Raw genomic sequence first — 15,693 nt, 5'->3', positions numbered from 1 at the left:
TGCAGCGGGGCTTGTTAAAAATTACAACTAAAGTTGCGGGGCTGTTTGTGTTTTTTTTATTGTTTTTTTGCGTTTTTTTAAATTTTTTGAAATTGGAAATTTGTGGTTCGTTAAAAAAAATGCAAATCATATTGTAAATCCCAAAAACCCAAATAAGACAGCTAGCATCGCCTATAGTAAACCGGAACAGTGTGTCATGGAAACGCGTTAATCGGATAAAAGCCCGATAACAGTTGCCTACAACTGTGTGGCTGCAGCCGATGAGAGCAGTATGTTTACATACAACCCAGAAGTCGAGGTGTGCAATTCTAATTCAACTGTGACGCTGTGATTACATAAATAACTTATTTTTCTAAATGCATTTGAAACTATTTGTTGGCTATTTTTTACTTAGACGCCTTTGCGTTTGAGTTGACGAGTTTAATACAACTTGCAGGAACCAGAAGTTTAGTGAGGTTGCTTAGCGACCACCTGGAGGTTAAGAGGATTCACTGTGCACGTTCTTTCCCAATTACTAAAACAACTTTATTGGGATTACGCCAACTAACATATGAATGCAAATAATCCCCCAGTTGCTGCATATATAAACGCCTCATTCTGAAAACGAACCTTAACCAGAATATGAACCTTAACCTGACTGTAGTGTACATGTAAACATAGACGTTGTGATGTGTCACGTAGCATAGGGACATTCATAAAAAACACAGCGGAATTGACATGATTTTTAGCAAATGGCTCCTGCATCAACGAGAAAAGCTACATTTTCCAGCTTTTGTGGAGAAACTGACAACGTTTTGCGACTAAAGTGCGGAATGCTGAAAATACGAAAGCTAATGCGTATTTTGCAGAGTGTGGCTGGTTTTACATTAATTTACAATTTTGTGGAGAAACTGACAACGTTTTGCGACTAAAGCGCGGAATGCTAAAAATACGAAAGCTAATGCGTATTTCGCAGAGTTTGGCTGGCTTTACATTAATTTACGCAATGATTTTCTGGAGCATCTGCGAAAGTAGAAAATAAGAGTTAGTAATAATTAGATACATGATACTTAATGACAATCAAAATGATAAACAATTGTAAATGAAACACCATCAATCCATATAGAAAGAATTAATAGAAGGAAAACAGTTGTTGCCTGGTTGAGTCTTCACTAGAATCCGTAAAGCGCGTTGAACAATTCCTCCTGGAAGACAAACAAAGAAAAAAGGTTTGTAAGATCAAGTTGAAAACAGCTCGTAAGTCTCATTCAGTCAGGGACACCAACAGTTGCATGAAAACTCTGACCAAACAAAATCTCAAAGCAAGATATTGTTTTTCCAACTGCAACTTTCCAAGTGTGTGTCATTAGAAACCTCAGAAGATAGTTTGATGTACCTCATAAGCTCTCTGCTTCTCAGCCTCACGGTCATTTGAGGGGGGTTTCTTCTTCCCTCCGAGCTTCCCATGGTGAGGCTCCGATCTGAAGGGGGCAGGCTTCTGGGGGGTTTCCTCAGCTAGCCTTTGGACAGCATAGTCCTGCCAGTGAACGCAAGGTGTCGGCTGAGGATAATGCTTGTCCTCGCTGACCTTCACCCAAAAAAGGTCTTCCCTCCTGAAAAAGCCAACCGAGAGCCTCATTCCTTCGTCCAGAGGGACCCTGCGGCGCTCAGCCTCGCTGTAGACTGCAACAGCATAACACAAACAGATGATTTAGAATCTTTTTTGCACACAGCACTGCTTCATCTTTTGGAGAAACACAAAAAGACTAAGAACCATAGTTGCAGAAAGTTTTGATGGTGTAGTCCAGCTGCTTGTCAAAGCAATGGGGGTACTCCGTCAGCAGAAGTCCCATCAGCCACTTGGTGCTCACTTCTCCGCTGAAACAGACAGAAACAGAGGTCAACAGGTCAACACACACTCCACCTCAAATATTAGAAACACATCTAAATATTTTTAGTAGATATGTATCGCGAGATGAAAAAACAGGAAGCAGCTCATACAGTAATCGATGAATTCATCCAAGAGAACTGCCTGCCATGATCAAAATGGAACAGAACAATTTAGCGATCATACTTGCTGTTGAGTCCAGAGAAGGACTGGGTGTTGACGTGGGCCATGGAGATGTCAGGAACTAACTCCACGCCTTCCAGGAGGATCCGGATCTTGGACTCAATGAAGCCCATCCTGAGGGAGGAAAAATACCACAAAGATACACTGCAGCAGCTGGAGATAAAAGTTTTTAACAGTTCTCTCTCAAAGAACATCAGTCAGCAGATGATCTACAGGACCATCTCCATTATTCCAGTTAGACTGCTTGTCTGTTCTGTCTACTCACCACCCGTGATGCTCCTCCTCCATCTTAGTACTGGCTTCCACCACAAGGTAGAACCTTGAAACACAAGAGACAGAAACACAGTGGCATAGTTCTTAACCCTCCACCACAACTTCAACTCGTACTCTGCTGATCATAAATCTCAGATCTACCAAATTAAATAAACTGAAGAAATAACATTCAAGAACTGAATGATACGTAGTCTTCAACGTAGCCATCATGACTCCATCAGCATTTGTGTTTATGATGTCAGAACTGAATTTCCAGAAGCTGATCATTTTCTGTTCACTTCGCAACGATGGCATCAAAAATATCAAATTATTGAATACATCCAAACAGAGACCAGAACACACAGAATGTGTGTTATACAGTACAAACACGGGGCAACTGAAATGACTGCACTCCTTTTACATGACACATTGAACCCAGAATTTTATTTTTTTTTAAACCTAAGCTATAAAAACAATATTATTGTGGGCCTCCTTTTACAATTCCATCAGTAGCTTTATCAGAGCATTATGTTGAAAATTTGAGTTATCAACAATGGAAACAAAATGAAAAATATCCATAGATTACAACAGTGTGTGTATGCATCTGTGTATTTTTGATAAGGTGATCTGATTTTTAATCATTCATTAACTTTATACATACGGGAACTTGTCGAGAAATCGTGACTCCTTGAAAAGTGCTGACCAGTCAGCTTCGTTCCTCTGGATCCTTTTGACGATGTTATTGGCTGTGGAAGGAGGAAGGAGAAATTTCAAATCGTTCTCCTTCCAACATCGAGCTAACAGTCAAATTCAGAGGTGAAATCCACATCATAGATAAATAACCAGAAAGTCACATGTGAAGAGTGATGTGAAATGAGTGACAGCATACCCAGGATGATCTCTCCCATGATGATGTTGAGGCTGGTGTGTGTCATGTTCACACAGGTGTTCTGCTCCGGGTAGCAAGGTGTGATGATGGGCATCACATGCCTGCTGTCACTGACATTCACCTGAAGATGCAGCAGAACGCAGCTCAGTGAGCACATCTGATGCTGACAGTTTGAAAACCACATCCCATCCTAGTGAGGTCTTACCATGGGGTTCCACACAGGCAGGTCGTAGTCCAAGTCCGTTCTAACTTTCAGGGTAACTGGGGTGGGCCACTCCCTGAAACAGAACACAAGATGTTGCAGGTCATATACAAGCATATGAACTAAGAGAGCTGTGTATTATTTTACATGAAGTACTAAACAGTCCATCAACCTTAGAGGTCCCATGAAATGAAAAATAGCAGCAACAGCCTTTAATGGAAAAACTAGACTGTAGTGGATCTTGAGATGTTCGATCAACAACTCACCACATGGAGTAAACGTGAAAAAACTTCATGACCAGGGTGGCTGGTGCAGCATTGGGATAAAGCTGGCACACCCTGGCCACCAGGATGGCCCAGGACACGCCACCCAAAAAGCCCAGCTTATTGGAGTAAATGTTGTGGCCTTGAAGGAAATGAGACAATGACAGAAAGATTATTATCTCCAGTACACAGTGTTGCTCTGATTTGCAATAATCCAGAGGAAATTAATTCGAAAATATGGGAAATGTACATAAATACTGATGAGACGAGTTCAAAGTAATCCATCTGCCTAACCTCTTAGAAACTCAACTAGTTTTGTGTGTTCAACTCACGTTTGGCCCACAGCTTGATGGCCCTCAGAGCCAGACGGAAAGTCTCCTGGCTGGGCACCAGACGGAGGATTTCCATAGAGACACGGTATCCTGTAAAAACACAGAGTTACATAAAAGATTAATATGAGTTCCATTACAATAGAAACACAATTATACAAAACAACTGTCAGGACTTGTGAAGAACTGTTTCTGTCATTTTTATTACCGTTGAGACTGCGCACACAAGCTTGTTGCATCTCCCTCAGCAGCCCTGTCTTGAGGATGTTGAGCTTCTCGTGGATGTTGCTCCTGTAGATGGAGGCGTAGACCAGGTCCACCTGAAAAAAGAGCAACACAAAAATTATGAAGACACAAACTATGCACGAAAAACATTTTACTCGCCTGCACAGTGTTAACTTATTTCTCAGGGAAAATTACCTCAACATCCTCAAATTTGAGCTCGATCAGAGGGACAAATGCCTCCTTCACCACCCGCATCTCTGTCACCTCCTGCTGAGCCCAGAGCCTCTCTGCGAAGGAGGTGAAAAAATGTTGCCGCTCCACAAATGCGGGTCCAATGCACAGGCAGTCAATGTCGGATCCTGTCAAAACAGCATTATTAGGCTAAACTAACACATGATGTAGCACATTTGTGAAGAAAGAAGTTGGTCATTACCTTTGCTGTGAACTCCCAGGAGGTAAGATCCAAAGGGCACAACCTTGCCCCCGGCCTTCTCCTTAATTTCAGCAGGAATACACTAGAAACACAAAATAAAATACGCAAATTGTCCACCTACAGAGTTAGTAAAATGGCCTTTGAGGGGCAGAACCATGGATTGTGTGACCTCATACCAGAGATTTTCTTGCATTTGTAATGGTTCCTTTTTAAGCTATGCAGATATAACATTCACAGGTGTTTGGATGATTAAACAAACAACCTCTTACCAGCTCATCGCACACGTCTTGCACCCACTCCCGGAAGAGAGCCTGAAGACGTTCCAGGGTCTTCTCTCTGCGCATCAAGTATAAACGTTCAAATACATTCACTCCTCTGACAACATCCTCACTGATCCTCCAACAACCAGTCCAGGTCAGGGTGGGTCACAAAATCTCAACCCTGTTCATATCTACTGAAATTATTAACACTTAAAATCAAACAAAGCATCCTACCTCTTCTGGAGCTCGTGATGGTCCTCGAACACTGGGTTGCATCTGAGTGTTTCAATTAATTTGGTTGACTGTACCACATCAGCAACCTCTGGAAAAGCCTCACTGATGGTGGGTACCATCAGCCATGAGGGGGCTTGCTGGAGAGGTGGTTGAGCATGCCTCCTCCGGTTGTGTTCACGTCTAGAAGGACGAGTTGATATTTATTTATGACACTATATTCTGATCAAGTCATTAGATTTTTTTAATAGCAGATGTAATGTGTCACAAGTGGAGCGTGGAGGGACGGAGCTGGACTAGTGTTCGGTCCAGATCTGATCCATTAATTTGGCTTCATGATTAACATCATTATTAGTGCCAGAAATGTAAATATTTCTCACTTTATTAAGCAGCAGATAAATACCACCTTAAAACAAAAGAAAGCAAATTCATTCAGTGCTGGTTGTTACAAACATCCACTTTGCCTCAGTCCAAGTTGTTCGGCTCAGAAAAAAACCCAGGACAAAACAGTAAATTAACTCATTCCATGTTGTTTCGAACATGAAACCATTGAAATCAAACAAAAACAATCAGTATCTCTAAAACGGAATGAATGTTCAAGAAAAAAAAACAAGGTGAAAATATTGAAAAGAAGAGTCAAGCTTTCAGAATACCAGCTTTTTCGACCTCCTAGCTAGTAGGCTAATAGCATCAGCTCTGTTATCTCTTCTGGTGTATTTTGCTAAATATTTGTAAAGATATAAAACAAAACTCATAAAACGTCTCCAAATTAAAACATGTGGTAATTTAGCAAGGACACCATCACTTAATAAACTGATAAATCATGACAGTACAGAGGGATGGAGCTGGACCGTGGTCTCCCTCTGGCGCCAGGGATGCTACCATTTCTCCTGACATGAAGCAACGCTACAAACCAACTCAAAACAATAAGAAAACACAAGTTACAGCAAATTCACGGAGTTTTTTTTTTTTATTAAAACAAATATCCTTTGCACCTTCGTAAAAAACTTTTTTACTCCGGAAAAAAATGGAACGAAAATTTTTTAAAAGGACTTACCGAAACATGCTGAGAGTAAACTAAGTTTTCAGTTGAAGAGAAACAGTTGAAGAAATCCTTCTTAAGAGCAATAATTTAATATTCAGAAATAGTTTTGTCGCACAGCGTGGTCCTCACTCAGAACAAGTGCAGGACCGACAGTTAAAAATGGCGGCAACATTATATAGTAGCATTGTTCAAGATCAGACGAAACGTAATTGACGTCATTATGTTGTTTGTCGTGACGTCATTAACCCCGCCCAGTAAGGTTGAGATTGGTTTCCTGAAATACACCCAGGACATGAGGCTGAGTATTTTTCCTACTATCTTTTCCATTATAGTTTATTTTGTATATTTAACTTAAATTACTGTAACATTTTTCAAGGGGTATTTTTAGAGAAAGTGAGGAAGACCTGTATTTGCTAATTTATTGTGAAATACATTAAAATAAAAATTCAGACAAAGAAGGAGTCTTTTTATTCCTTGTCAACTGTCCCCAACAAATTATTTTATAACTTCATTATCTATTTACTATATAATAAAACATTTGTTTTTATTCCTGTCTGGATTTTTTTTTAATTATGTTTTTTTTATTGCAAGAAAGGTCATGAATCTCTTGGATTAACAAGTAATTGAAAGAAAAGCATGCAAACAATTAAGAACAGAGGGGCCTGGCTGTTCTAATTGAATGTAAAATGTATATGAATAGATATTTGGACCCCTTTAGGTTTAAAGGTTTAAAACTTTTGGGTCTATTGGCAGACTCTCCCACCAGGAGTCAGGGAATGAAATGAGTCTGTTATTGGCATCAGAATCAATCTTATTCAGCCTCAGTGTTACATGCTAACAAAACCCCTCTTTGATTCAATAGAACAAAATGTTGAAATATCTTAAGCTTGTACTAATCACGGACCTTATTTCAGGCATATAACTAAAACGCCAAAGAGAAATCTAAGTTTGAGATGAGCCTGTTCTTTTTTGGATGGGACATTTAGTGGACTGTAAATGGAAAACGGTGTCTCCCACAGGTTGAAATGGGGCTGCACGGTGGTGCAGTGGTTAGCCTCACAGCAAGAAGGTTCCGGGTTCGAGTCCCGGCTCGGGCGTGGGATCTTTCTGTGTGGAGTTTGCATGTTCTCCCCGTGCCTGAGTGGGTTCTCTCCGGGTACTCCGGCTTCCTCCCACCGTCCAAAGACATGCAATTTGGGGACGAGGCTGATTGAATACTCTAAATTGACCGTAGGTATGAATGGGAGTGTGAATGGTTGTTCGTCTCTGTATGTTGGCCCTGTGATGGACTGGCGACCTGTCCAGGGTGTACCCCGCCTCTCGCCCGTAGATGCTGGGATAGGCTCCAGCCCTCCCGCGACCCTTACTAGTAAGGAATAAGCGGAAGATGACGATGGATGGATAGTGTCTCCCATGGGTTGAAATGTTATTTCTATTGTTGGTTAGCACAAAGGTGAGGTTATCACATCTCAAAAGCCACATAAATTGCACCATACTAACTGCAAAAGTTGTTTTTTTACACAGTTGGTATCAGTATATCATTACATGTGATTGAAATAATCAATTACAGTTTTCTAACACTTTTTACACTGATTCACCTATAAATGGAAATCAATATCAATAGATGATCAATGAAAATAATAACAACACTCTTGCTGGCTGTGTGGAGAGAGGGAGGTAGATTTAATCAGCTGTCAGCTACATTTTTATTTTACAAAGTAATCCTCAACTTTTTTTTGTAGATTTTCAACTTTTTTTTAAAGAGAATATTTCTTATGCTACATTTGCAGCCTTTAATTTGTTAGATTCAAAAAATAATGTATAGTTTATTAGATTAAAAAGGGGAACTACATGAATGTTTATGAGACAAGTATAAGCACACTATAAGAAAAATGAATTTAACAAACTTCAGTCTATTCAATATGAGCTATCATCTTAAAAAGACATCAAAAAGTAAGGTGTTATGAAAGGTAGACTAGCCTAGGGTTAATTACCTAATTTTTCATACCATTTATGACACATATTAGCTTGTGCTTAAGACTGCATAATCTACCACCTCATGTAAGCATGGCTGTGTGTTTCGTATCATTGAATAGATAATAAAATAAAACGTATTTTTCAGTGCAACCCTATTTTATCTCCCTGTTTCTACGTTTTAGCTTTGAAAATACAGAAGTCTGTAACAATAGTGATTCAATACAAGCATTAGTGGCTATTCATGGATGTTACATAATCTATCACTGAATTTCTCTGCATTTCCTGTAGTGCTGGAGCTGTTAACAAGTGTTGGCATTTCCGTAGGATAACTTTATTCCAAGAAAAATGACTGACTTGTCAGAAAATGTGCAGCATGTATTGAAGCGCATACACACATTCAGTATATATATTTCAATTTCTGCTTTTTGTGTTGTTTCCTTTTAGTTATTCAGAGGGAAATTATAAATTTCCCTTGTGCCACTTGGTTGAATTATAAAATAACCCCAGAGCTTCTTAAATTCCACACAGCACTGCTAGTTTTTATTATTCTAGCAATACCAATAGCAATCCCTTTTGGTAAATTCTCTTTCTAAATGGCCAAAAATATCATTACAGTGAAGGCAAATCACATGACACTTATCGCCAATGAATAACACATTTATTATGAAACCAAAAACATCCATCCGTCCATCCAACCGTCCATCCATTTTCTTCCTCTTATTCCTGTTAAGGGTCGTGGGGGGGCTAGAGCCTATCCCAGTGGACTTCCGGCGAGAGGCGGCGTTCACCCTGGACAGGTCACCAGTCCATCACAGGATCAACACATAGAGACAGACAACCATTCACACTCACAGTCACACCTACGGTCAATTTAGAGTATCAATCAGCCTCGTCCCCACTTGATGTCTTTGGACTGTGGGAGGAAGCTGGAGTACCAGAGAGAACCCACACAGGAACAGGGAGAACATGCAGACTCCACACAGAAAGATCCTGTGCCCGAGCCGGGACTTGAACCCGGAACCTTCTTGCTGTGAGGCGACAGTGCTGACCACTGCACCACCGTGCAGCCTAAAACCAAAAACAGTACAATTAAAAAAATATTTGTGCAAATAATTAAAAAAGAAATCCAGTATTTTAGAAAAACTACAATATTTCAAACTTTTATATTCTGAATGTTTAGATTCTTTGCATCTGTTTAGTGTTTTAGATTGAAGTGTTAAATTCAATAGAATTCAGCAGATTTACAGGCACACAAGATTAAAATATAGATAAGAAAGCAATTCTGCAACTGACTATTCAAGATGTGAATGCAGAGCCACTGAAAGTTCATCTTAAAGAATTTGTTTTTTTTGTTACAGACAGACATCAAGAACAGCACTAAGAATAAAAACTGATTTTTTATTACAGGTAAAAGTTCCAGCCAGTTTTCAGATGGTCATTTCATCCAATCCTTATTTTATAAAAACTTATCACCCTGATGTTTAAGCTATTTTATCTAGATTCAAGTCCTGACTTTTAGTAAATAAAAACGGCATTGCATCTACAAATGCAAGTCTGTCAGTTGTCTTGTCAGTTATCTGTCCATGATGTGATTCTCCCTGCAACTTTGAAGCCTGAGATACTATTCTCAGTTGTCACTCTGAGGGATTCTTGATCATCTACTGTCTCTCGGGCGTCTGATGGATCATCGATCTAAGTGAGACAGCAGGAGGATCAAGCTGTGGTCTGGATACGCTTCCTGGCAAGGGTCCGAGCTATACTCAGCTGCTTCAGCCAGGGCTTCTCCGTGAAGGTACTGCATGAAAAAAACAGTTATTACTCTCAAGAAATGACAATTTCTTGATGGTTCAGTGACAGTATAGTGACAGACATTAGTTCAACTCAGTGATTCTTTTCTCTTTTTCAATTTTGTCTGTTGGAAACTGGAGTAAATTAAGCAAGATCTCAACATGTGATGTGGTGAGAGAGAGAGTGGCAGAGAGGAATGAAGTATTTTGATGTAAGTACTATACCTGGGTGCAAAATGGAGGTATCTGAACTTTAGCATTTGCTTTTAAGGGACTTTACTACATTTGTCTTCACCCACCAGTTTGAATACAAGATTCTGCTTAGAGAAACATGATGAAGATGATGTACTTTGATGAGCTTTGAACTGAGACTTTTAAATTTACCATAGTGTTACTCTATATGTCAATATTCTATTTTATATGTTTATATGTTGAAATTATACTTGAAGAACCTTTATTTGAAGACATTTTCAAAGGGAAGTCAGTACTGATGTTTTGGCTACACAAGTGAATTACCGAGTTGGATACATCGACAAACATTTATGGACATACATTAGACAGTAAAAAGATGGAGACCTGGCTATGGTCAAGAAGTACATCGCATTTTCTCTTGGAGTTCGGCCACAGCAATCAGAGAAGGGCTCCAGAGATGCAATCAGGAAGTGGGAGGAGTTTGGTGATGCGCCAACAAACACCTGCCTGGGAATGAGTTTTCTGTTGATAGGTGGGAGTGGAATCTTGCTTCTGCCTGAGCTACTGACTCCTTCACTAAGTTCCTTCAGTGAGCCTCCCACTTTGTTCTTGAACTTCTCTTGCGTCTCTTTAAAGTTCACCACCTTCCTGCTGTGAAGATGCAGTGATGTCCTCTTTGTGGCGAGATGAGATACTGGAGGTAAAGTTTTAACTCTACTTGCTTTGTTCTCTGTTTTCCTGGGTTTGGAAGACATCTTTGGCTGGCTGAAGCCATCGACCAGCAGAGTATCCCCAACCTTCCCCCTGAGGGTGTGTTGAAATCCACCTGAGGCTGCCCTCCTCTCACCCAAACTCAACCAGCGTTTAATCTGGAGATAAATACGTGTGGGCAGGGTTATATTTGACAACGATACAACCGAGTGCAGCTTTTCTACTAAATAACACACAGAGTCTCTGTGGCCATGATGAACGGCAATTTTCAAAGGATCATAACCTCTTAGGTCTCGACAAGCTAAGGTTAAAATATTTTTAGTTACGAAGAGTTTGAGGATGAGGAGCTGGTTGTTCTCTGCGGCTGCATGGATGGGACACTTCCCCGTGTCCCTGTGAGCTGTCTGATGGCACCAATGGCGGTACGGATGAACCCCCACTGGCTCATCAGCATGCGCCGTCCTCTCCAGCAGCCAGCCTGCCAGCTCCAGATGGCCCAGAGAAGCAGCAATGTACAGCGCTACCCGTAGCTGAAACCTGGAACAGCAAGAGGGAGAAGATGGACTCAGAATATTATGTGTATGATTGCACATTAACTTTTGTTACTATGTCACACTGACCTCATCACAGGCATCTCCTCTGATAGGTGAATCTGGACTGTCAGTCTGTGGCCAAGGAGGCAACCCTGGAGGTACTCCACCCACCCATCCCAGGTGTCCAAACGGAGCATTGTTCCTAGGTTAGAGGACAACATAGCTGTATAGATTACTTATACATTATAACTGTCTTTTAGATTTCAATTTTCCATGCTGGGTTTTGGAGAGTGCATCCGTCTTTGTACAGTCTAACGGAACTGTTTCATTGTCAACTGTTTCGTCAAGACACAATGCACTACAATAGGAAGCTATGCGTTAACTAGAAAAAAGGAAAATATTTCATTTCTGAACATGATTCCACAGCCTTCACTAGGAACCTTCACACAGAAAACTGTAGCCTAAAGGGAAGCATTACCAACGCTGATGTCGTAGTCCTGCAGACGGTTGCAGTCGTAGAGCTGAACACCTTCGGGCGTGCTGAGCCTGAAGGTGCTGACAGGCAAGCCGCTCTGAACAGACACCAGGGTTTTGAGTCTGGCCACAGACATACTCAGAAGAGACACACTTCCCATGATGGGTAGGATTTCTCCCGTCACAGCACTGAACACACTCATCACAGGCTTTTGTTCACTCTGAAAAAAAGAAAAAAAATGACTCAGAGGCCTTGTGGTTAGTTGGCAAAACAAGCAGGTCCTTTAAAATGCAAAAAACACATAATTAAGTGTGTTAGAATAACACAAGTTGGCCTTTAAAGTAGCTATTAGTTTGTTTAATGTAGTTAAAGGACAGATACTGCATGCATACACATTGCAATCATATTGATCTTTATATTGTTATCACAGATTTCTGTTATTCGATCAGAAAGTGTTTGCTGCGACTCTGTGGTTGATATTCTAAGTCTCCAAATAAAATCAATACATACAAACTGGACCCTGCAGGCAAATGTGTGATATTTGTGTATAACAATGATTTTTCTCATATTTCCATTACACTTTTCTCATGGTTTCATAGTTTATAGCACATTATTCTGATTAAATACTCAAATCAAATGTTATATTGACACTTCATCGCCAGATTTTATATATAGTCCTAAAATAAGTAGACAGAAGTGTAGTTTTTAGACAGATGTCATTTTATCTAGTGATTTTTACATGTTTCGTCATCTTACATGCCACATATATACACAATTGACTTTATACATGTGTGAGGACAAGGTCGATGTCTTGTTTGCATTATAATCATTTACAATAACAAGGTTTAAATAAACAAAAGTCAAACAAGTGGGCATGTACCTTAAAGACAAAAAACAGAGTTGTTGCAAAGAAGTCAACATTTGACCGAGACACCACTATTTTTTATGAGAGAATGTTAGACAATGACCAAAGCAGTACACTGACATTCAGATACACAGCACTGTCAACTTTTACACAAGGTTGCCAAGCGACGACCCTGGAATTTATCCTGATAATAAAACCTAAGTAATGGGCTCAAACTAAAGATGTCAGACAGCCAATAACTCATTTCCCTACAAGAACATTAAATTTAAAGGCTACAAATAATCTCACAAAAAAACATAGTAAGTTCACTCTCACAAAACACTGAATTATTTTAAAAGTAGTGATTAGGTGTTTAGATTTTAATGTAGATTAGTACTTGTATTTTTCCTCTGAATTAACATCTACTTCATGCTGTGTCTTGTCCGCTTGTGTGTAAAAGCACTCAGCCATTCTGAGGTGTTAAAAAAAAAAGATGCACTTCAGATTTATTTCAGTGTGAATCTGCTGATTGTGTTCACAACAAATCCAGCTCCAAAACTTTAACTCGTGTGATATTCAAGTACCTTTCTGAGGCAGTGAATGGCACCGCCGCTCTTGAAGCCCACGTCACAGAGAGCCCAGCTGTCCTGCAGCACAGCCCCACCGTAGCTCAGTTCCAGGTACTGGTTGTCATTTGTGAACTGCACGAGAAAGTTGTCCTGTAGAAAGGGACGCACAGCATTTATGGGATTGTTTGTGAGGCAGAAAACCTGCAGAACTCACAGATGATACATGTAGATTTTTCTCATCACATTAAAAAAGCAACTCCATCTGCAATAACACACACACACACACACACACACACACACACACACACACACACACACACACACACACAAAATACATAATCTTTCACCCAGTGCATGAAGCACCGAGCAAAAGTCTACATCATTAAGCAGAATTTGAAAATGCAGTCAGTAAATGAGAATGGAGGCCCATGCAGGACCTCACCAGAGCTTCTATTACCTTCACCATCTGCTTAATAGCCCTCACAGTCTGATCTGGAGGGATGTCAAAAGACTCCCAGGAGCCCTCAAAGCAAGTGAGGACCCTCATTGTCAGAACATCCGTCCTCCGTCTGCTCTTCTGTGCAGCTCTGATCAGAATGAGGGGTGACGGGGGAGCGTCATTGGGAGGGAGGGGGTTCAGGAGTTGTGAAGGACAGTTTGGGAGGGCGGAGTAGTTTTAGCACGAACAGACGCTTTAACATCCAAATTAAACGATCGCTGCTGCTGCTGATGATGCTGATGATGATTATCATCAATCTTTTTGGTGAAAATGTTTTTGTTTTTTTTTAAAAACAATCTTATCTTTTTATCATTTGAGACGGTTTCTTATCAAGAGAGAAATTGTTATTAATTATGAGCATTCAACTCTTCAAATAAAAACCTCTCAAGGTACAAGAAGATTAAATATATCTAAAAAAAATATCAAACCACAGAGAAAACTGAAAAGTAATTTAAAAAAGAGAGAACCTATTTTCTCTGTGTACAGTGGACATTGAGGGCTTTTGTGGGGCAAAGTTTTAAGATGAATCATCTTAGAACTTTTATGAACTTTTATGTGACCTTGTGACCAAGAGAATTCAAGATAAGATAAGACTTTATTGATTTCCCAACAAGGGAGTGAAATACAATGGATAATTTGAGGGAAAAAAATAGAAAATAAAGAACCTGGAAGCACCTTGCACTTTATGACAGTGTGGAGTCATGATTCCATTTGTACTAAATCCGCTTTGTTGAAGCTCAGTCATTTTGTAAGAACATCTCCTGTTCTTAGCCCTCGTGTTTCTTTTTTTGGGGGGAGGGGGATTTGACTCCGGGTTCTCTCAGAACCTTCTCAAGATTCGGAACTTCTTTTTCTGATGAGATTTGTTTGTTGATTTGTGCTTTCAATCATATTCCTCAGCTCTCTGAGGGAGGGCAGCAGGTTTGGGTTCAAGATTTTTTGATATTTGGTGAGTAATGACAACAGATTTAGAATATTAACTTTACAGTGACCGAGAAAACTTTTGTGGGATGTTACATGGGTATATTTAGAGAGTACATTCTTAGCAACGTAGGGGGAATGCATTTATCACAGTATGTGCAATTATCATAAAATGTTGATATTCATAATGATTAAGCTATAAATTACCTATTATCATGTCACCTGTACACAGAAACACGTGAGCTTACTCTCAGTCACAAAGTTCAGGTAGTTATGGAGTTCACTTCTTAGGCCATATAAGTACAAGTGGAGCACAATATCCTCGATTGCATAAAGGACAAAAGGGAAAAATAGATTTGAACTATATTGAAAAAAAAACATGCATTGGTGGTAATTCTGATCACTGACCCTTATTTTTCGATATTAATTCAACAAAGAAGTGAAATTTTTGTCGAGAAACATCCCGCATGCAAAACTGATAAACCTCTCTGAATAGTAAGATCATTGTTTGCTGTATGGCCCCAAATTATCAATCACTAACTTGTCTTAAGAGATTTGAGAATCTATACAGCACACATCAACATTTGATGAAGAAAGCTTGACAGAAATACCTTAAAAATGCTACTGTTATAAAATGCTATTAAAATGTCTATTATATCCACAGTTATGCACTTTTGCACGAGTTGTGGAACAACGCTTTGGAACAACACAGTCCTACGTCAGCTGCATTCGCTGACATTTTTTGAGAAATAAATAGACCACCCCGTTGTTCTGCTCTGCGCTTGGGGAATGTTACTGTTATTGGAGGTGTTCTTTGATACATTTTAACAGTTCTTCAATAAAGTTTTACAGGGAACTTCTCATTTACATTTGACCTTTGAAAGCCTTGAGCTGTCTTCAGGTTTATAAGTTCACTTCTGCCTGCTTTAGAACGAAAGGGCAACTGCAGGCCCTTTAACTCTTTTCAGACCCTCAGACTTTAAGCTCTCAGTGCCCCGATCGAAAC

General features: G+C 39.9%; 2 protein-coding genes across 5 annotated transcripts; both read right to left on the bottom strand.

Annotated features, from left to right (window-relative positions):
• On the bottom strand, window positions 1–6,321 carry LOC147249728 (poly(A) polymerase type 3-like). Of its 4 annotated transcripts, none has more exons than XR_015119193.1 (17): window positions 6,192–6,321; window positions 5,138–5,317; window positions 4,913–4,979; window positions 4,644–4,725; window positions 4,406–4,569; window positions 4,194–4,305; window positions 3,989–4,078; window positions 3,660–3,798; window positions 3,397–3,469; window positions 3,192–3,312; window positions 2,964–3,048; window positions 2,316–2,369; window positions 2,054–2,164; window positions 1,754–1,857; window positions 1,376–1,662; window positions 1,091–1,184; window positions 1–1,002 (listed from the first exon to the last, which is right to left on the bottom strand). XR_015119193.1 is itself a non-coding variant. In XM_086223961.1 (17 exons), exons 1-16 carry the CDS (start codon window positions 6,197–6,199, stop codon window positions 1,152–1,154), a joined length of 1,710 nt encoding a protein of 569 aa, XP_086080087.1. In that variant the 5' UTR covers window positions 6,200–6,321; the 3' UTR covers window positions 1–1,002; window positions 1,137–1,151. The 4 variants fall into 4 exon arrangements, 3 of the variants coding, with proteins under 3 accessions (XP_086080087.1, XP_086080086.1, XP_086080088.1); XM_086223961.1 differs by having other exon boundaries at window positions 1,137–1,184; XM_086223960.1 differs by having other exon boundaries at window positions 1–1,184.
• Window positions 6,322–9,869: 3,548 nt separating this feature from the next.
• LOC147249727 (protein ANKUB1-like) lies at window positions 9,870–13,814 on the bottom strand. Its single transcript, XM_086225141.1, has 6 exons — window positions 13,725–13,814; window positions 13,283–13,417; window positions 11,858–12,074; window positions 11,467–11,581; window positions 10,520–11,383; window positions 9,870–9,951 (listed from the first exon to the last, which is right to left on the bottom strand). The coding sequence occupies exons 1-6, from the start codon at window positions 13,812–13,814 to the stop codon at window positions 9,870–9,872; spliced, it is 1,503 nt and encodes a 500-aa protein (XP_086081267.1).
• Window positions 13,815–15,693: the final 1,879 nt, after the last annotated feature.

Source organism: Aulostomus chinensis, chromosome 14 (genome assembly GCF_037954235.1).
Source record: "Aulostomus chinensis isolate RoL2024-O1b breed Wild chromosome 14, RoL_Achi_v1.0, whole genome shotgun sequence".
Lineage (NCBI taxonomy): Eukaryota > Metazoa > Chordata > Actinopteri > Syngnathiformes > Aulostomidae > Aulostomus > Aulostomus chinensis.
This window is presented reverse-complemented; position numbering and strand designations above follow the sequence as displayed.